This window comes from Mytilus trossulus, chromosome 11 (assembly GCF_036588685.1).
Source record: "Mytilus trossulus isolate FHL-02 chromosome 11, PNRI_Mtr1.1.1.hap1, whole genome shotgun sequence".
Classification (NCBI taxonomy): Eukaryota; Metazoa; Mollusca; class Bivalvia; order Mytilida; family Mytilidae; genus Mytilus; species Mytilus trossulus.
The window spans coordinates 20991463-21014671 of NC_086383.1; the positions used below are offsets into that span (position 1 = coordinate 20991463).

Consider the following 23209-nt stretch of genomic DNA (forward strand, 5'->3'; position numbering starts at 1 on the left):
AACGCCTGGTGTTTATGTTTGACGTCGGAAGCATACCTATGACGTCACCTAGTGTAGGGACCAAAGAAGATAACATCTTTTGGCGGAATTTTCTTTAATGAAGATTTTACACTATAATAATGATTGAAACTTAATTATGAACTTGTTTTGCATTAGAATAGAGATACATGTAACTGTATTGTATTTGAAGCTTTGCGGACGTCCATCGGTAGTTTTACTGTCGCAAATACCTGTTTACCTGTCTCCGCTCCGCGTCGCCAGGTAAACTAAATTTGCGACAGTAAAACTACCGATGGACGTCCTTAAAGCTTCAAATACAATACAGTTATCTCTTAATTAACCTTACAATGCAACCACCTGGAACCACACTTAATGAGGTAAAACATCTGTCTTTAGTAAGTATGTTCAATAAGATAATTAAATACAGATAGCTCAAGTCCTTGTGAACTCTCAGACAGGGTTTGTGCTGTCGTAGGTGGTATAGTTTGGCCACCAAGTAAAATAAAGATTTTTTATCAACATGAATAGACCTAATCAAGTCTTTTATTTTCTGACTTAGATAAGTCTAAAATTGAAAACATATTTTATGATAAATACATGTTTTGACTTCTTTAAGTTCAAAACAAAATTTGACTTGTTTACATGTATGTCTGAGCTCTGACTGCTGACTAATGATTCATTGTGATTATATTCACTTTGCAAATTGCCAGTAATTATCCACCATGATGTTTATCTTCTGTAAGTCATGAGAAGAGGGGGGGCAGGACCTTTTTTGGGATGTCAGAATCAGGTGTTTTTAAGCTAGGGATTCAGGATACCAGAATTCTTTTTTTGAATTTCAGGATGTCTGGATTTAGATATCTTTGAATTCGAGACCTCAGGATTTCATGTTTTTAAGCCCAGGATTAAACACCCCCTCGTTCATGTCAATCATTGGTCACTTGCTTTCACACATTTCCAATAATCCCCTTGTTTATTCTTGACCTGTTAAATAATGCTTGATAGCATTTAGTAAAAGTTGTAATGTTATGATAAACAATTAATTTCATAATAATCAAATAATAGTTCTGTAATAGATTTAACAGGTTATGAGGTAATCCTAAGCCAGTTCATTGACCTTAAAATTGACTATTGATTTAATGTTTGACCAATTGATTGCATTGAGATATGATTTAACAGATATTGAATTATGCAATGAAAGATACATGTACATGTACATGATGTATATGAAAATTGTGTATTTCTAAAATAAGGAAATAAGGGATTGAATTTATATACGACGTTAAAAAAATTAGGGATCAGATAACACTATCTTGCATGTCTTTCTGTCATCTGTGTTGTCGTCTTTGCAGTCTTCACCATGAAGTATTACATCTACAGGCCCGGAGCTCAATATTTTTTTTTTTTAGTTAGATTCTGTTGGCCTGTAGATATGATTTTTACAGGCCCGAGAGCAATTCTACTAGCCTGGGCTGCCAGGGCTGCCACTCAGCGTGAAGACTGTCTTTGTACGAAATTTCCAGATAATACATTTGTAATTGTAGTTTATAATGTGTCAAATATTATTTACCATTAGAATTTAGACCTGTATCTGTCAAGCTTGAATATTGTGTCCATTTTTGTCCCAACTGTTTAAGGTTGGACCTCTGAAGTCTTATCGAGCTGTGCTCGGAGAATCAGTGTATTTAACATTAGTTTAATTTTGGATGTAACATGTCTTCTGATTGGCTGACGTTATTTTGTTATCAGCCCATAGACATGATTTAGTCATGTGACCGTGACGTCATCAAAGTTTTTTCATGGTTTTCTACGGTTTTAAATGGAATTAAGAATTAAATTATAAGAAATGACTGTAATATTTTTTTCTGTCTATTCGAAATAACATAAAACTTGTACATGTTGTAGTGCTACGTGCATTATTCAGTGTGCACCAAATTTTTTATGTTATTTCTTCATAGACAGAAAAAATTATTACAGTCATTCCTTAAATGTTTTAAATTATATGTAAAGATTCCAGTCAGCATATCATACTAATAGCAAACAATATACATCCAAATCTGCACTCTTATCTGATCTATATGTACAAGAGTAATGAAAAAGATCTGACTAACTCTTCCTTTGCACATATATTCGACTCAAAATAAAATAAAATAGCTTTTTCATTTAAAATTTAAGTTTAAACTTTAAAATATAAATTGCGAATAAATTTGTAAAATTTATTAAAGAAATGCAAGTGATTAGTACGTATGTCCTTAACTACATATGTTATTGTCTGTTGTTCATGTTGTACCAAGACTCAGAATGAAGAATTAAATGCTTCTTTTCGTAATTTTATCTTATTGTAAAAGCGTTGACAGAACTAAAATCACTATCGATAATCATATTGGTTAGAAAGAGCAGAAATATCTATTTTATTCAGACAGTATTTTATACATGTACAGACAAAAAAATAAATTATTTGATGAAATATTAAAAAAAAGAAACCATTTGCTTGACTCATCAATCATGTTTTATTGAACAATTATATAAAACACATTAAATCTGATATGTATTTAATTGTTTTATTATTTATAATGCAATAATTTCAGAGGTATTGATCTAATACTGCTAATGAAGAAAATAGATGCAGATATCAGTTTTACAATTTGTTTTAGAGCAACGTGTTGAAAAACATGTACTAAGATAGATTTTTTTTATTGTTCAGTGGCAAATATTTCATGTTTATTCAAGACAATTGTTTTTTGGTAAGAAATATGTAATAAAAGTGTCATAGTTTAATGAATCAGTAAGCATTGTAAGGTCATAGACAGAGAAATAATCTACTAGTAGACTGCAGAGGTGGAGTTTCATATTCAAACAGGGGATGACGAAATAAACATGATAAAGGAAGAAATACAGTATGATTTTGATGATGCAATTATTAGTTGTTACTGAGGCAAGTCCATGAGGCCTTGAATTGCACATATATATCTTTGTAGTAAATTTACTTATAGCTATACATGTATATATATCTAATATAACCTCCTTGATAGCTAGCTAATGTCTTCAAATTAATATTTTTTTCTTTCAGATTTGAACTATTGAAAAATGGCCATACTGTTTTCTACCGACAAGTATTAAGATGTGTTATGGAGAACGGACAAACAGAACACACTGTTACACTGTGGTATCTCTGACCATTTATTTACTCTTATCAGGTACGTTGATAAACAGAACACCCTGTTACACTGTGGTATCTCTGACCATTTATTTACTCTTATCAGGTACGTTACACTGTGGTATCTCTGACCATTTATTTACTCTTATCAGGTACGTTACACTGTGGTATCTCTGACCATTTATTTACTCTTATCAGGTACGTTGATAAACAGAACACACTGTTACACTGTGGTATCTCTGACCATTTATTTACTCTTATCAGGTACGTTGATAAACAGAACACACTGTTACACTGTGGTATCTCTGACCATTTATTTACTCTTATCAGGTACGTTAACTCTTGCATTGCACCGTAATGATGTCTAAACATGCTCCAGAGATATTGATAAACTTCGTTAACACCTAAAGCTAAAAATACTGACCAAGTATATATATGTATCTCATGTAAACAAGTCTTAATTGAAAACTACATTCAAACCTATGATTGCCTTGGATAAAAACCGCAATTTTTATAAGTGTGCATGTAAAACAAATTTCGTTGTAGAAGGGTCTAAATACAGCACAAGCAACATTTTCCAAAAGAACAAAAAAGTATATTTAAACAAAACGCATTTGACTAACAGGTCGAACAACTGATGTTCTTTAACCCTGCTGACTGCCATTGGCGATTGCCAAATAAAATTGATCACAAGATGTAACAAAATGGATCTTAATTTGACTTTAATACTAAACAGAAAACAATTAACTAGTGACTAAGTGTTATGTTATATCATAAGGTGTCAGATCCGGATTTTGACAATAAATGTCTCTTGAGTGATGTTAGGGATCGAAACGGTACTTGGAAGGCCATATATATAATTTACTCTCATTTAAAGGTAGACTCTTGAATTGAGTCAATATAGGATGGACGGATCATATAAACCGGAGGGAGAATATGATACAAGCCCAAACAAAAAAATATAAACGATATATATATATATATATATCATGTATATAGACAATAAACTTTATAATGAAATACACTACAGCTTGGGTGGATTTTGCTTTGTCCACTGGCCCACCATGGGAGTGGGCACCTGGGTGGCAAAATAAATTTCTAGCTTGTCCACTCTGCCCACCCATAGTAGTGGGCATTCAATTTCTTTTGTATCATCTAAAGACTTGCAAGTACAACCACTTGAAAAAAGCAGATAAGCATTTGTAATCAATATTTTTACAAAAAAGAGATTATAGCTACAGTGGGCACGGGTGGACTGCCCACGGTGGGCAGGTGGAAAAAGCAAAATCCACACGGGCTGTTGTGTACTTTTCAGCAATGATAATTATCAATAGTACCGTATTCGGCCGTGTATAGTACGCATTTATGTATAGTCCGCACCCCCTTTACATCCCCTTAAAATCGAGAAAAAAAGTTTTGTAAAAAAAAAAAAAAAAAAAAAAAATTATTGTAAAAGTCTAGTTCACTGTTAAAATCCATTGAAAGAGAGCTATTCTCCATGTATTTTATAAAAAAAATTAATCATGTTTTATTTATTTCATAAAAAAATGAAATGGTAGAACTTTTCATCAGGTAGTTAATATTTAATAACTTTATATAAGTAGTTATTAATCAAGAGATTCATTTTAAAATCAACATTTGTCTAAGTATGTCCAAGCTGATATATAATATAACAGAAATAATTTGAATATTATGGAACAAAAGAAAAAAGAGATCAAACATTTATCTAAATTATTTAGCAGTAATCAAAATTTTAAAACTATTTCATCTTATATAATCTTTTCATTGATCATGTTGTTTTATTGCCTGGGATTATAATATTTAACACCTGTCAAAACTTGACATCATTATTTAATTGCTACACACCCATACTTAATCCTTAATTACCTCTCTTGATTACCTATGCAGGATGTCACACCTTTACTTTTAATAATCAATTTTGAAAAGAAAAGTTAAAAAAGAATAAAAGTATAAGAATTAAATGAAGTAAATACAATAAACGTCTCCAATATACATTGTTGATGCAGAAAAACGAAATTTAAAAAAAAAAAAAAAAAAAAAATTTTTTTTTTAATAAATTTCGAAAACCGTCTATAGTTGTGTATAGTCCGCACCCATTGTACAAACTACATATTTAAGGAAAAAAAGTGCGGACTATACATGCCCAAATACGGTAATGATTTTGAAATTCAACCTTATTTCATGTTGAACATGCTTAATAAAAATTTCTATGTATTATGCATGTATTCAAGTACCACTCTTCCCTTGCTACAAGTACAAGATTAGATGCTTGATCATAAATTCAATATAATTTCATGCAAATTACACAAGTGTAAATATTAACATTCACATTAACAATTGATTTACTGCAGTTTGGTAGTCAGAAGTGAAGCCATAAACAGGAATTGATTCATTAATTATAACTAAGTGGTAAACTCTAGTCCATCAGGCATGTCAGGGCTAATCACAGAATTTGATTGGTATAAACCTTGACTTAAATATATAATCTCAAATCTCCTCCGAGTAGAAATTTAATATTTTATAGTGGCCTAATAATTGCTTACTACCACTTTCAGGGGCAGATCCAGCCATTTTAAAAAAAGGGGGGTCCTTACCCAGGACAAAAAAGGGGGGGGAGGTTCCAACTACGTGCCCCCGTTCAAATGCATTGATCGTCCAAAAAGCCCTGGAACCCCCCCCCTCTGGATCCGGGCCTGACTTTAATTAAACTTGGATGGATAGTTGTTTCAGTGGCATTTGAGGCCACACTTAAAAATATTTTGGTTTTACTGGCAGTGTTTCAGTAGAAGATAATTTTTATTTTGTCCTTACATGATATAATTTAGCTCTTACTTCTTGTCATTGTTAGATAGTTATTGCCCTATATAGTAAAGTTCCCAAAAAGGTAGATTCCTAATTCATTTTCATAAGAGGATCTAAGGGGGGAGGGGGCCTAGGGGACAATTTGGTTGATTATATAGAGAATCACTGAAGCGTGACTAGAGCAGCCCACCTTTACCATAAGTTCTGGATCCGCCACTAATTTGTTATTTGTTGTTTACCAATTTCCTTTGATTTCTTGTTTACAGAACTGGAACACAAATTCTAATGCAATTAGTTTGTATCAATGGTTCTGATTGGATGACAATTAGCGTAAAATTCTCTATCTCCTTGTCTGTAACTAAGGTAGCCGACATTTTGAATTGCTGAATGTATTGACATGTAATTTCTACAATAATAAGCCATAAAACTCACATGTTGCAACTAAAAATCCTCTTTTTTATCAAATTTTATTACATTCTGAAGCGGCACCGAAGCCAGAAAACGCCCGTTGTTTATGTTTGACGCCGGAAGCATACCTATGACGTCATCTAGTGTTGGGACCAAAGAAGATAACATCTTTTAACAGAATTATCTTTAATGAAGATTTTACACTGAAATAATGATTGAAATTTAATTATGGACTTGTTTTGCATTAGAATAGAGATAACTATATTGTATTTGAAGCTTTTCGGACATCCATCGGTAGTTTTACTGTCGCAAATACTCATTGCCAGGTAAACTAAATTTGGGATAGTAAAACTACCGATGAACGTCCTTAAGGCTTCAAATACAATACAGTTATCTCTTAATTTAAATGTTCAAACGACTGCAAAATTTATTTTCTAATGGGTTGTCTTTTGGATTTGAGCAAACCTCCAATTCAAATATCCCCTAAAATGCGGGTTTTGATCAATTCATAAATAGGTATGCACAAAATAAAATGTTGAGCTGGTATAATAGAGAATTTCATATTTGATTAACAAGCCCTTTAGAACAAACATTTTATAACATTTTGTTTTCAATTTTTACTCATTTTAGAATTGTGTGCTATATATTAGTGAACAATGTCAAATTGTCAATATCATTTGATAAATTTGACTTGTAAGTTGTCAATTTTACAGACATGGAGATCAATTAGCTGTCTTGTTAAGGGAGAAATTTAAGAACTTTCTGTAAGGCCATTTGCAATAAAAGATCATGCAAATTTCTTTTATGACATGAATCAATACGCTGGCATGGTAGTTTGTATTGTTACGTAATTTGGATGTTGTGTCATGCGATAGATTGAAATGACATCCTGTTTAGAGAAGATGTTTAGTCAAGATTTATATTGTCATTAAAATAAATCACGTCAAATTGATGTCTTTGAAATCTGTAAATATTGCATTATAAAGTGTGAAATCAGCAAAAAATGTGTATTTCAGTTGAAGTAAATGAATTTGTCCTCTCTGTGGCCCCTAAATGCATGCTAAATGGAGAGAACATAAAAGAAATGTTTTATTGTCAAACATGCAATATAAACATATGATTTTGATTTTATTGCTCAGGACATGCACACATTGATTTTGTAATGTATACAAATTCTTTAAAAGCCTCTTACATCATAACTTTTATTGTTTGAAAATTGAGCTTTTTTGATAATCATTTTGCAGTCTGCACAACAATTTTTTTCATCAACTAGTTTTTGTTTCTCTTGTGAACAAGACTCTAGTCTAGAGAACTGCATGAGTTTAGTTCTGAGCAGTGGCAGAAACGATATTTATTTATAAGCCATTGAATGACCCCCTCCTCCCTTAGATGCACTTATGCTGAGAGAGAAAGAGGGAGAGAGATGAAACATTTAGAGAAAACATGTATGATGACATTTAAACTTGTATATTAAGGTCACTGAAAGTTCAATGTGAACTTTCAATATGTGTAAACAATCAATTGTTATTGGCCAAACCATGACATTTATTAGATCAATCCTGACATATATTTAGCTATAGTCAACAATGGTCAAATAGGATAAATTGTTTATTTTTAACTTTTTTTATATTTAAAACAAGGAAATAGCTGAAAACATTCTTAAATCTGCTGGTACTAACACAGAATCATTTTAACAGCATGGCCACCATGGTAGATAACTTTTACAATGCCTGCAGTTATGCCCTTTATTTTCAGGGAACAAAGAAATTTTATGGTCATTTTTTTGTTATCATGCAACTCCCCTTCATTTATATCTTTGGGGTCAATACTGGTTCATATACATGTACAGTTAATAGATCACTTAAACATGTCAACACTGGTTTTGTGATCAAACCCTGTTAGTGGATGGTGTGTTTGGCTGCTATCTCAATTGACTTAATTGTTCTGAATATGTATGAAATATTTGCCACTGGACGTTTATAAAAGCAATCAATTTTCCTGTCAAAATTCATTGGTTTTCTGGCTAATAGGACATAACCAAAAGTCCTACTAGTGACTTTTAACATCACAAACCAATCATTCAAACTACTTTATATTTTGAATGTTTTAGAGAAATTTACTATGAGGTTTCAAGGGAAATAAAAGTATAAAACATGTATCAAATTGATGAAAGATTTATATACATAAGATTTCCTTATAACACAATGTCTTAACTTTAACAAGAGGATTATGTTGTACAAAGGTATTAGATCTACAATTTAATGTATCTGACAGTTTATTGGATTTGGATTAAATCATATGACATTATATGCAGGTGTTACATTCACTTTAGATAGGAAGCCAAGGGAATTGCATACCTTAGTCCTTAAGTTATGGTAACATTGGTTGTTATTTTACATGACTGTCTTATGTCTTGCAGGAACTGTATTTGAACAATTTATTTTGAATTTAAAAAGTTGCATTTTATCATATTTGTTTTTTTCCCATATTTTTTTACATAAATCTTTCAAAGATTAACATGATTAAGTTTTCTTATTTGTAATTCTTTAACTTTTGTCATTTTTGGGTCTTTTATAGCTTGCTACATGTCTGTGGTACATGGGTTTTGCCCATTGTTAAAGATTATATGGGACCTATAGTTCTGGTAAACTTCTATGTCATTTAATTGGACTTTAGTGGAAAACTGTCTCACTAACATTCATACATGAACAACATCTTATTTTGTTACTTAAAATAGGACATTATAATAAAATGATATAAATAATTTATATACAATTTAAGTTCAAGTTGCAGAGCCTTGTTGAGACCATTTGATGTTACCTAAAAATAGAGCCTTTAAAAATACTCTCCACATTGCATGAACTCAGGTGTTGTTGAGATATTAACATTTTTATAACATAGGTTTTCCTAGACAATTTATTGGACAAATGGGTGAATACAATCTGCTATTACAATGTATTATGACATCCAGAAGTTGTCTTTTTAATTGCAAAGTTCCAATTATACATTTGTAAAAAGTTGTAAAAAATTGTGAAAACAACACTATAAATTTCATGTATTATAATTGCTTTTCTGGATTTTAGTACCTTTATCAGGAATAGGAAACCTTTTAATTATATAGAAATTACTTAATATAAAAAAGAAGATGTGGTATGATTGCCAATGAGACAACTATCCACAAAAGACCAAAATGACATAAACATTAACAACTATAGGTCACCGTACGGCCTTCAACAATGAGCAAAGCCCATACCGCATAGACTGCTATAAAAGGCCCCGATAAGTCAATGTAAAACAATTCAAACGAGAAAACTAACGGCCTTATTTAAGTAAAAAAATGAAACACGTTTTGAACACATTTCATACTGTCACTGATTCAATCTTATTTTCTTATCGTCACTATCATTTTGTTATAAGAATACATAATTTATTATAAAAGGAAAGTTGAGGAATGTAACATTTAAATGTATGTTGAATAAGGTACTATAGATTATAATAACCAGTATTAATACTAAGTAGAACATGTAGAATGTTAATAATATTTATTTATAAGATAAATCTAATCAATATACAATATTATGTATTGATCTTTAACTCTCTGATTTGTTTACTTATTCACATAATGGTTAATTTAAAGTGATAAACTGTTAAATCTAAATATAGAGTTGTTTGATTTGTCATTTATTTACCATAGTTATGTATATGAAATAACATGATTCAATTTGCTTGAAATTTCATAATCATTTAATTTACAGCAGAATACATTGGGTGTGTAGGTAAAGGTATTACCAGTTTGCTAGCTGAACCATGAAGTCAATATTAGGTTGGATAAAGACACTCTTCTAAGAGTAGACTAATCTGACAGATAACCAATATATCTGTCTGTAGGACTACTCTGACTACTCTGAAAGGAGGGTCGTAGTTTACCTAACGTAATAATGACTTATGATGATGGTTCAGCTAGCAAGCATGGTAACCAAATATATTACTTTTACCTACACACTTAATGAATTGTGCTGTAAGGAATATTCACTTCATTAACTATTTTGGAATAAATTTCAACGAGACAGTGACTGAAAAACAAACTCACAAGAAGATTTTAATGTCACAGTCAAATAAGAAATATAACACCAAAGTATGAATTTAATTTTTTATGCCTGTAATGACAATTTTTTCACCATGATGCATGCTTTTAAAGTCATATCTTAATTATGCATTACAATCTTTAAGAACATCTCATCACAAAATTTGGGAAAGCATCTTTATAATTCACGCACAACTGCATACTATTTAAAGTGAATTGAAGTTGCTGACTCAGAATTGTGTGAATAAATTAACAAAAGACTGTAATATGTTTCTCTTAACTCCAAACTCCATTACCGGTAGTGACAAAAAATTAATAGATTCAATAAAAATACTTTTTATCCAGAAAAGCTAGAAATGTGGTAGCCTTTTTAACAGGTTAAAACAGTTTCTTTTAGCAGAAAAAAATAGATAAAAATAAGGTAGACTTTTTAATAGGTTTAGAATATTGAGATAAGCTGAAAGCTAAAGTCTGTTTTCATATTTTATTTCATTGAAAATAATAATGCATTTCAATTTAAAATTTTCAGGTTTTTTTCTCAACATTTATAAAGTAGTTTGCTTCATTGTTTTCCAAGTTTGTGGCAAACGCATACACCTAAGATTTTTTTTCTTTTTAAATCATAGAAACTGATCAGTCATTAGGAGGCAAGTTATTTCTGGTCTAGACTCAGACAGTAAATATTAACTGGTGAAATTTGAGTTTCTTTAATGACATTTAAACAGCCATAAAACAATTAGTTCTTTCAATGTATACATTAGAATCAATGACACTCTTAGAAGTGTTGTAATTAAACAAGATAGTACTGTCACTGTGATTATGCAATCGTTCTGGTTATAGATGAAACACTAGCCTTCATTTGTTGTTGATGCACAGACTAAACGAATAAAACCATTTTGATTTTTGTTTCATATTTCAATATGTGACATATTGTTAATATAAATGAATTTAATGATTTTGAGCTCCATTTGGATATTAGTAAAATGTTGATTTTTAGAAATAGCATCCAGCCAAAAAGCCCTTTATTGAGATTATTATCTTCCCTTATTTTATGCCACATTTATGGGCATTATGTTTTCGGTCTGTGCATCTGTTCTTTTGTTCATTCTTCCGTTTATTCATCTGTGTTTGTCCCGCTTCAGGTTAAAGTTTTTGGTCGAGGTAGTTTTTGATGAAGTTGAAGTCCAATCAACTTGAAACTAATAGTACAATTTTTCCCTATGATATGATCTTTCTAATTTTAATGCCAAATTAAATCCCCCCCCCCACATTTTCACAGTCCACTGAACATAGAAAATGATAGTGCAGATTGGGCATCAATGACACATTATTGTTTTTATTTTTTACCCCACAGTAAGAATCAGTTATCTTATGTGTATTATATATGGACCATAATTTGCTATTGGGCTCCGTTTCCTATAACTATAGAAAAGTGATAAAATGTGAATTACTGTAAGAAAAGTTGCAACTACATCTAAAGATGCCATTATTTTTATCAACATACAAGTGTATGCTACTCTACCCTAGAAAAAAAAATAAAATATACGAATTTCAAAGATTCTACAACCGTATTTTTGTGTCGTTTCTCGCGTTACTTATTGCTTCCGAAGAGCATAACGCTGACTGATTTATAGATAATCGTCACCGGCAAATTCGTAACTTTTGCTTTCAAATAACAAAGAACATCGACCAATAAGAATAGTGAGAAGAAAATGCCGAGAACTATAAGTATTTATGTAGCAGATGTAAGAACAGTGGCGTGATTTTTGTGTCCGATTTCATAACGCAATTTTTGGATGATGTAATCTGCTTTGTTGTAATAGAATTCTTAAAAACAATATGCAAATATGAACTCTCGCGAGATGTTCAAACAGGTAAATCCGAGATGATTTACATTCTTGTTTTGATCTTCGTAATAATTAAGTAAGAAAATTACGTTGTCGTTATGTGTTACATTTCACACGAAACAGAAGTCCAGTTATTTATTAAAATTGTTTTTGTCCTTAAGTTCTAACCATTTCCGGTCATACGTGAAACACGTGACTAACATGTGATAACGCCATTACGGCCGGATGTACGAAATACTAGGTCTAAACATTGTTTTTGTTTCCAACGGGATGTTAGCAAACATAATCTGTAGACTTGTTTCGTCTTGTTTAAAAGAGGAAAATACAATTGTCAAAGAGATTGCGCCGGTGGTCTGTTATTTTTCCTATGTGTATAATGTTACATACGATCCTGTGTGAAAATAAATGCCCAATGACTTGACAAAATGGATTTCATATTTGACAGACGTTAGAACACACTTCGTTTCCCGATAATGACGTGAAGAGTCCTTGGAAAAATCAATCGAAATTACGTCTCTTATCATTGTACCAATGCTCGTTGGATTGATTTAACTTCAGCAGTAAATATTACTGGATATTTTAGGTGAATAAATATAATTTAATAACAAATACATGTTAATATACCGTTACACTTAGAATGTACAAAGTTGGAATCCTGTCACAGTTTTTAATTAATATTTTTTATTCATGTTCTGCAAACACTTATCAGAAACGCAATAAACTTGTCAAAGGAGAAGTAAACTTTTGCCATGCATGACATGAAAGGAAGTACTTTATTGATTTTAGCCCACTAAAGTAGGTTAAAATGTGGAAACCATGTAGATGGTGTACAGGTCATAAGTATCACATTGTGCCTATTTTAAAGATTTTAATTCCAAGTTAAAAAAAAAATCTTTACTGGATTTAAAGAATGTTACATTGCCAATGATTTGGAATAAATTGTATATAACTGGAATATCAAAACCAAATATAAATACATTTTTTTGGCTTAACATCAAGATACAACGATTATGGTATCCTGTATCAATGGAGAAAATATGGAAAATTCTGAATAAATTGTACTAATTGTTTTCAAAACAAGCACATATTTAGAAGTTTTATAATACTGTTACATTTAAGATGGATTTTAAGAAAAAGTATACTGTTCAGATTATTTTAAGCAGATTTTGCTATAAAATAAAACTAAAAAAATGCTTTCAGTTTCTTATGGTGTCCTGTCAGGTTTAAATTTTTTTTTTAATATAACATTGAAAATAGATTTTAAATATTAACATGAAGCAAGTAACACTGGTAATGGTGTTTATTTATGCCTTTTGAATTATATTGTGCAAAATAAAGAAAATAAAGATTGGTTTCCTGTTTGGTTTCATGTCACGTAAACGGTGAATCAAAATGTATTATTTTTTTCTAGAAAAACTCAATTGTTCCATTCATACTATTTTAACAGCAACACAACCCACAAAATAAAAGTAAAAATTTTAGAACTTATAAAAAAAGGATGCAAAAAGAAACCAAAGGCCAAATACCAAATTATGGTCCATATATATAAACATCACTACATGTATTATTAATATTATATAATGACAACTGTTTTTTTAACTTTAGTTAAAGTATATTATAGGTCACGTTTTCTTGGTGATGAATTCTATGTGTACAGGTAATAAGAAAAGAATAGTGATTTCTGCTTAAAAGCTAATGGCCTTGCAATAAAGTATAGATAAAAGATAAAATTTTATATTTACACAATGTACAGAGCTAGCTTTGACACTTAAAATTGATTTTTTTAAACTGCATTTTTTACTCTCCCACCATTACAACCTATTTGTGATGATGTGGAATAAAGCCTGCAGCAATTATTTATAAAGATGAGTGGTATGTTTTGAGAGGGGTGTTGTGATACATTGTATTTGGACTGTTTTAATCTATTAGTTTTATCTATTTCTTCTGTAAACTTAAAAAAAAGAAAATATTCGACAAAAACTAAACTCATATATTTCTTTGCTTTGGCCTTTGGGGCATAAAAGGATAACATCAGAATACCAATTTATTTTATGATTGTAGCTGACAGTCTGGAAACAATGAGCTTCATTGATAAAAACCGTAACGGATCAATAGTCGTGATAGTGGACTGAATTGTGTCATTGGAAATCGGAAGAATTAATATTACTTAATAGATAGTCAATCAGACAAAATTTATTACTTTTCACAATCAGATGGTATTATTGGCTATCATGGCTATAGAACATGTAGATAAGTGGTTTGTGACTTACAAAAAAATGTTATTCATAGGCAATGGAAATAAAAACTGAAACAAATGTTCTTATTGGGGCCTTTTATAGCTGACTATGCAGTATGGGCTTTGCTCATTGTTGAAGGCCGTACGAAAATTGAAGCAAATGTAGTCCTATTTGTTTTTTGATTCCTTTAAACTGTCAATTTCTGAATATTTGTAATAAAACTGAAGTTAGAAATTTTTACAGGGTATGGTATGAATCCAGAATTGATGATTAATCAATAAAAAGTACTTGTATCATTATAAATTTCAATACAATGTAATAAGTCTGTTAATGAATATTTTGAAAAAACTTTCCGGGAAAATTTGACTGAAGTTTAAAAAAAATCATACAAAAATAAGAAAAAAAGTTATGTTTGCCAACATGAATAGAGCCCGAATGTTGTAGAAGTTATCAGTGTACAGCCTATAACAATAGTAAGCCTATACAAGTGTATTCTATCTATTATAATTTGTGCTCTAAAAGCTTAAATAGAAGTACCAGTACTATAACATGTCTAGATTGAAGACATATATTAAAATAATTATTCTTAAAATCAATTTGACATTTACTCATGCAATTGCAAGGCATCTCTCTTATAAATACCTAGCCCCCACCTAATAAAATATATATGACACAAAATTAAGAAGCAATGAAGATTTAGAGAATGAAATGAAGTATGGGGTCTTTTTAACTACACAAATGATGATGAAAGATTTTATTGACCTTGACTGGCTATATGTACAGCCCTCACACGGTCCATGTCTACAGTATCACAAAAGATTATTCTTTAGTATTTTATAAAGCTATTTTGCATGTTTTGTGTGCATTTTACCTTGAAATTTTCTTCTATAGCTGATTCGCTTTCTATTTCAGGTGTTCTCAGTGTTGATATTTGTCGTAAGGATACCAGTACAGAAGAACTGACCTCAGCGTTACACCAAGGTGCCTTACCAGTAGGGAGATTTCAAGCAGGGAACTTTTCAAAAGACACGAAAGCGACCAAACTTTCTACCTGTATACTAAGCTGCTGTAACCAAGACGACTGTGACGCTGTCTTCTTCTTTCATAATCCAAAAATAGATTCAGTCACATGTTATTTGATACAATGTAATAAGACATACTCAGGATCATGTGACCCAGGGCCAAAAGACGCATCAACAAATAAAACATACTTTGTAAATGTTCGTGATGTTGGTAAGTAGACAATAGATATAAGAAGATGTGGTATGAGTTTCAAGGAGACAACTCTCTGTCCAAGTCACAATTTGTAAAAGTAAACCATTATAGGTCAAAGTGCAGTCTCAAACACAGAGCTTTGGCTAACACCCAACAGCAAGCTATAAAGGCCCCAAAAAATGACTAGTGTAAAACTCATGGAACTATTCAAACAGGAAAACCAATGGTCTATACTAAAAGCATGAAATGAGAAACACTTATGAACCACATTAACAAACGACAACTAGTACTGAACTTCAGATATATAGAATTGAATTTCAAAAATTACTTTGGTATTTTCAATCTTCATGTTTAAAAGTATATTGCAGTATTGATATGTCTTGTATGCAGGACAACTGACATTTAATACTTAAATGAATCTCTTTGAACTATTTCTGTAAGACATAACACCAAATACCCATAATTTTTATACTATTAATATAAAAAAGAATTTGTGGTACGATTATCAATGTGACAACTCTTCACATGACACAGAAATTAACAACTACGTATAGGTTACTGTATGGCCTTCAACAATGAGCAAAGACTATACCACATAGACAGCTATAAAAGGCCTTGAACCTAGCAAATGTAAAACAATTCAAACGAAATATTAAAATATACTTATATATGTCCGGAGCCTCTGGCCTTTGTTAGTCTTGTATGATTTTGAATTTTAGTTTCTTGTGTATAATTCAGAGTTTAGTATGATGTCCATTATAACTGTACTAGTATACATATTTTTTAAGGGGCCAGCTGAAGGACACCTCCAGGTGCGGGAGTTTCTTGCTACATTGAAGACCCATTGGTGGCCTTCGGTTGTTGTCGCTTTGACACATTCCCCATTTCCTTTCTCAATTTTATTATATACAAGTACACACCCGTGATATCACTGGTCAGTGACTGAATTTAAGTATATAACTATGCATAAGCCTTATTTTAGTGATTGGTATTGTCATCTGATAAAGTCATGTCGATTATAAAATACACAGTTTTCTCTGCTTTCAAATCTTTCTGTTTAAACTCGTCGATCTGGAACTTATCAACTATTGGTAATATTATTTTTTGGGAAAACAAAAGGTCCCAGCTATCTAGGAATGGAGTATTTTTTAATCAACATCATTGTCCTATATTAGTTATCTTAAAAAGATTTGCTGATTGCTAAATAAAACTACAATAGGGAACAATTTGACAAGATTGAATTTAGTAGTGTCAGCCCTTTGATTATGACCCGTGTATATAACAAAATCCTAAATACACCGTTTGGTGGTGCACCTGTCAAATTTGGAACATACAGATACGGTAAGAGGTAACAGGTGAATATACTATTGGCATGATTGGTATCGGTATCGGATTCAACTTGGAACTTGTTGATTATTGGCAATATTAATTATGTGGAAAACAAAAGGGTCTGGAGTGGTGTAATTTTTAATCTACATCATTGTCCTATATTAGCTATACATATAGAGTTGAAATCTTTGATTTGTCGTTTTTACCTGATGACGGCTGACAAATTGGACCTAGTTATTTTAGTATTACATGTATAGATATTTGTTCATCAGGCATCAATTTCCTATTAAATTTGACTTTTCATCTAATTTTCATAGTAGTTTCCAAAATTGAATTTATAGTGTTTAATCCATTCGTTTGATGTTTTTGAGCTCTAACCATTTGATTACAGACTTTCCTTTTTGAATCCTCAGATTTCAATTTTTTGTGATTTTATTTTATAACTTGGAAATGATATTAATTTATTTGTTGTTTTTTTCAGCTTACTCCCAGGGAGGTAGTACCCCTGCTCAGCGTGAAGGATCTTGTAACATACTGAGTGAGAATTCAGGTTGTGAGGAACATGAAGAGTGTAGGTTAAAAGCTACCCTCTCGTCCTACCACACAGAATGTGTCTGTGTCAAGGGATACAAGTTTGATGAAGACCAGAAAATATGTGTTCAAGGTAAAAATGCTTGTAGGGCCTTTTATAACTGACTTTACAGTATGGGCTTTATAATGATTTGTTTTTCATTCATTTTTTTACATAAATAAGGCCATTAGTTTTTTCGTTTGAATTGTTTTACATTGTCTTATTGGGGCCTTTTATTACTGACTATGCGGTATGGGCTTTGCTCATTGTTGAAGGCCATACGGTGACCTATATTTGTTAATTGTGGATAGTTGTCTCATTGGCAACCATACCACATCTTCTTTTTTATATTTGCTCATTGTTGAAGGGGGTATGATGACCTATAGTTGTTAATTTCTATGTCATTTTGGTCTATTGTGGAGAGTTGTTTCATTGACAATCATACCACATCTTCTTTTTTTCATATCGAGTCTATGTTGTTTGATTACTAGACAGTCTTAGTACTGCCAACTTTAAGAATCATACATAGGTTAAGACTCATGCATCCTATATATTTCTCACACTCAATTGACAAATGATCATAAACTGAAAGAAAAGTTTTCCTCAATCCATGAAAATAAATTAATTCACCAGCTTTGTTTCTAATTACTATAAATTCAGAAATTATTGCATGCATTTATTATTGCAATTTTGTCATTAAAAGACTAAAATGTGATTTAAATTTTTGCGATATTGAGAAAAATCCAATTTAATTCATATAAAAATTTCAAAATGAGGTTTAAATTATTGTGATGATGATTCTGTCGCCTTTTTGGTAATCATAAAAACATCGCACTAATTTATGAATTTACAGTACTAGTTTTCAAAACAATCACAAGCTGTTGAAATACTATATTTTTTTATAAAGTGGAAAGGTTCAGTTTCGGTAATAAATTACCTTAGATTCACTGAGTATGGTGTTGTTAAATGTATCATTTTTTTTGCTCTTTTTATCATTTTTAAATTGAATAGAAGTGATCTATAATTTATTCCTCAACATTTAATTTAAGTAACAGTTTCATTGATTTAAATCAAAGGCAACAGTCTGTCTTGTCAATATATTGTCACAAGGTTCAATGTAATATAACTCGGTTAAATCATTTCAATTCAATCTTTATTGTCACATATGTTACAATGTTAATTTAAATCAATGGGGGAAAAAGATATATCTTAATTGTTATAGATAAATACTTTTAATAAAAGATTTAAAAATTGGTTTCCTATATTTGCATATGAAAATGTCTGTTCTAGGTATAGAGCCACTAATTTGGGCCTGGTTGGACGGAACATACGAGAAAGTATTGCATATTTTAATCAAAATATTTGGGTGGCCTAGGTATCAAATGAAAGCTTGGGGACTTGGAATACCCTAGAACCCATGTTGAAAGATTTTTATGAATGATAAAAAAAAATTTACAATTAATATAGGAGGTAAAAATGAGAATGGAAATGGGGAATGTGTCAAAGAGACAACAACCTGACCATAAAAAAAACAACAGCAAAAGGTCACCAATAGGTCTTCAATGTAGCGATAAATTCCCGCATCCGGAGATGTCCTTCAGCTGGCCCCTTAACAAATATATACTAGTTCAGTGATAATGAACGCCATACTAATTTCCAAATTGTACACAAGAAACTAAAATTAAAATAATACAAGACTAACAAAGGCTAGATGCTCCTGACTTGGGACAGGCGCAAAAATGCATCGGAGTTAAACATGTTTGTGAGATCTCAACCCTCCCCCTATACCTCTAGCCAATGTAGAAAAGTAAACGCATAACAACAGCACATTTGCCCTGTTGTTCAGGTCAGAAGTACATGTTTATATACTGTCAGGATATATAAGGTATAGTGTTGACATGAAATGACTCCCGCTTTAATTAAACTTGAAACAAAGTGGCCATTAATGCTTGAAATTGCATTATGATAAACATGAAATTTTTAGTTGAAACATATTTATTTATAGTGGACTGGGAAACAAGTTTTGCAACCTTGACATGTTGTGGGTGTGAGTGCTGCCTTGTAGCTGTATTAGCCTGTTCTTTTTTTAAATCTACAAGGGTGTCTTTAACGTGCAAGAGATATGGCTCTCTCTTAACACGAGTCAGCCATTTATCGTCCCCTTCCGACGGACTATCATTGTTTCCTCAGACCATACTTGCAAATTGTGTCAAGGGAGAGCCTAAAATTCAGTCCCTGGAATTTTCATCCCGGAACGAGAATCGAAACCAGGAACCTTTCTGTTAGTAATCTGATGCACTTACCACTATGAAATTATTGCCACTGGACATTAATCAAACAATAATTGACAACTTTAAGGGCCTGTAGATTTGGTATAAAATGAGATGTAAGTTAAACACTGATGAGATAGCAACCCAAAAACAAAAAAAAAGAAAACTCTGAGGCCTTTAACAATGAGAAAAACCCAAACAGTATAGAAGTTCACTTTAGAAGAATATGAGTATGTAATTTTTTATGCCCCATTTATTATGCCCCTTCTATGAGCATTATGTTTTTCGGTCTGTGTGTCCTTTTGTTCGTTCGTCTATATGTCTGTTATTGCCAAATTAAACTTTAGTAAATAATCAGTTTTAAACACTTTATTTCATCATGCTTAAAGATATTGACTTGATATTTGTTATATATGGTTTACACCATGACAAGTGAGAGATCAAGTTTGAATTCTGTTCCAATAAAAGGAATTTTGAATCGGTTGGGGACTATGTATTGTCATGCAATATTCACATAATGCTTGTTAATAAAGTAATTTAAGTAAAAGTTGAATATTTGTATTTTTCAGAGAAGAAGACCAATAAGATATGTGATCCCTCCAAGTCTGAGTGTGGGGACCATGAGGAATGTTACGTACCCAGTAATCTCAGTCCACACCTAGGAATCTGTGTGTGTAATAAAGGGTACGAGAAAAATGACAAGGGCGTCTGTACTTCAGTCATTCCAAGTAAGTTTTATATAAAAAAAATAAAAATTAAAATATTGTTATCGTTTGATATAACCAGACATGCTTGATACATGTTGTGTTCAGGTTTATTGAGAATTAACCAAATTTAATTCCTTCCTCGTCTTTGTGGTTATATTTAATGTGATTTGTAGTAACTATGTGTGGTGGGAAAATCTGTTTTCTGCTTTTCCAGAATTTTTTTTTTACCTATGTTTGACTTTAATGTTGGAATTATTCACTATAAATTGTCTGAAAATGCCTTTATAAAAGGATTTCATGTAAAAAAAAAAAAAAAGATTCTCTTATTTCTGGAAAAGCCTTATTCTTACTTTGGGTTAACAATAGGATTTTGTTTCAATCCATTAAAAAATATAAAGAATGCTAATTTGCATGAATATTTTTTTCGTGGACTGCATCTGTATAGCAGTTTACTGTGGTGTTATTTAATTTTGCATGTGTTAACTTTACTCATAAACAAATAATGTTGAAATGATACTTAGATAAAATGAATGAGTAGATTGTCTTTTGGTATATGAGTTAGTATATAGGTCTGATTAGTTAATGATTAGTTCTATTGTTTCACCTGTGATGGCATAATACTGTTTATTGTGATTTTTAAATGTTTTTGACTAAGTATATATAATAAAATATTAAGTTGGTATTGTTGATATTAAATTTCCAATGAATTCATAATGTTACTTTCATTTGGGGATGTCATATGTCCAGTGAGATGAATCTTTAAAATTTCGGTAAAAGTTAAATAACGAATAAGTATGCTTTAAGTCAACTAATTTTTTCAGTGATGTGCTTGACTTCACATAAAAATAATTTCAAGCATGATTAAATTGTCACAAACATGTTATACATAGATCTTTAAAAAAAAATAAAAAAATTATGAAAATAAATCTCAATGGAGTAAGCAAGAAAATCATAATGTCTCAAAAATCAGTTGGTGTCAGTTCTACAAATTTATTTACTGATAAATAGATCAGACTATACATCACAATGTTCAGTATACAGTGAAACCTGTTTAAACCGAACCTCATCAGGACTTAAGTTTTGTTTGGTTTTGGCCAATGTTCGGTTTTATCAGGTTCACAACGCATGCAATTTGATATGACTGTGCTTAAGAACATGTTTAGACAGTTTTTCGGTTTATGCAGGATTCGGTTTAGTCAGGTTTCACTGTACTTTGCATGGCTTTTGAATCTACCTTCCCTAACCAAACCATTTCAGCATCATCGCCTGTACATAACCATCACAAGTCAAAAGTACATCATTGTGAATATGGACTTCGTCGCCAATGTGACCATCACCAAGAGTGCTATATTCCTAAGCACTCGCACAGTAGAACTGGTATCTGTAGGTGTGAAAAAGGGTACCAGTTTGATAGTGATAATAAATGTGTTTCTATAGGTAAATATAAAAAAAACAGTGTGATAATAGATATATATTGACCTAGCTGTCATTACTTATGTTTATATACTTTTTAGTCAATACTTAGTTTCATTACAAATGTGTTTCTTTTAGTAAATATTCTGTTCTCAAATTTATATGTTCTGTTGTACATTTGAGCTTTTGTGCGCATATGTTTTCTTTTTTGATGATTACAAATATATACATGTTTCTATATAATGTTGTCATGTATTGTTGAATGCTGCCCTTTGTACCCTCACATCTTTTATTCAATTTTTCTGTTGATTTAAATGAAAATTTCTTGTAGACATATAGACAATTATTTTTTTCTTTATTTTGCACATATGTTCACATAACATGTAACATAAACAATTATCAGTTTTAGATGTCTGTTCTTTTGATTTCACTTTGATATGCTACACCTACTTATGTTAAGACAACATGCTCATTTTAAAGATACTTAAACATGATTATGTTTAATAACACAAACATTAACATGATTAAAATCGCATTTTAGTCTAAAATGACAAAATCACAATAACAAATGCACGCAATACTTTCAGTATACATGTATGTGGCAATGATTTAAGCATGTTGTTTTTAGTAGATACATATTAAATGAACATATTATAAGCAATGAAATAAGTGTTAAAAAGAAGTAAATAAAGTAAAATCTGAATGTAAAAAAGAAGATAAAGAAATCAAACTTTGAAAATTTCAGTAACAACAACAGAAGCCAACATAGAGAATCATAAATCCACCCATTGTGAATATGGCTTACGTAATCAGTGTGACTTGAATGAGGAATGCTTTATTCCTGAAACTTCTCATAGCCGTACAGGCATCTGTGTCTGTAACCAGGGCTACAAACGCAATGAGAATTACACATGTGTTGTTGTTTCCTTTGGCTTAGGTATACATTGTGTTTAAAAATACCGTTGAAAGTTTATTACTGAAATAAAGATCAACAAAGTGGTTTATCAGATACTGTCGATTCATTATTATTCGTTACATACCAATTTTCATGGGTACTGTTGAACCATGAATTCAAATATTTAACAAATTACAAATTTCCTGTAGGCTTTGTACACCGAAATCAACAAAACCACAAAATTGAATCCATG

The 23209-nt window shown here is 31.1% G+C and overlaps 1 protein-coding gene across 6 annotated transcripts in view; it reads left to right on the forward strand.

The window, feature by feature from the left end:
• Window positions 1-23209, forward strand: part of LOC134690853 (dyslexia-associated protein KIAA0319-like protein) — a 51460-nt gene that overhangs the window by 2852 nt on the left and 25399 nt on the right. For 3 of the 6 annotated variants that reach the window (XM_063550968.1, XM_063550970.1, XM_063550971.1), the window contains exons 2-7: window positions 3071-3197; window positions 15469-15789; window positions 17582-17764; window positions 20511-20669; window positions 21906-22085; window positions 22807-22998. In XM_063550968.1, coding sequence (XP_063407038.1) covers window positions 3122-3197; window positions 15469-15789; window positions 17582-17764; window positions 20511-20669; window positions 21906-22085; window positions 22807-22998 — 1111 coding nt within the window. In that variant the 5' untranslated portion in view covers window positions 3071-3121. The remainder of the gene's footprint in view (window positions 1-3070; window positions 3198-15468; window positions 15790-17581; window positions 17765-20510; window positions 20670-21905; window positions 22086-22806; window positions 22999-23209) is intronic. The other 3 variants (XM_063550969.1, XM_063550972.1, XM_063550973.1) reach the window with 2 other exon arrangements.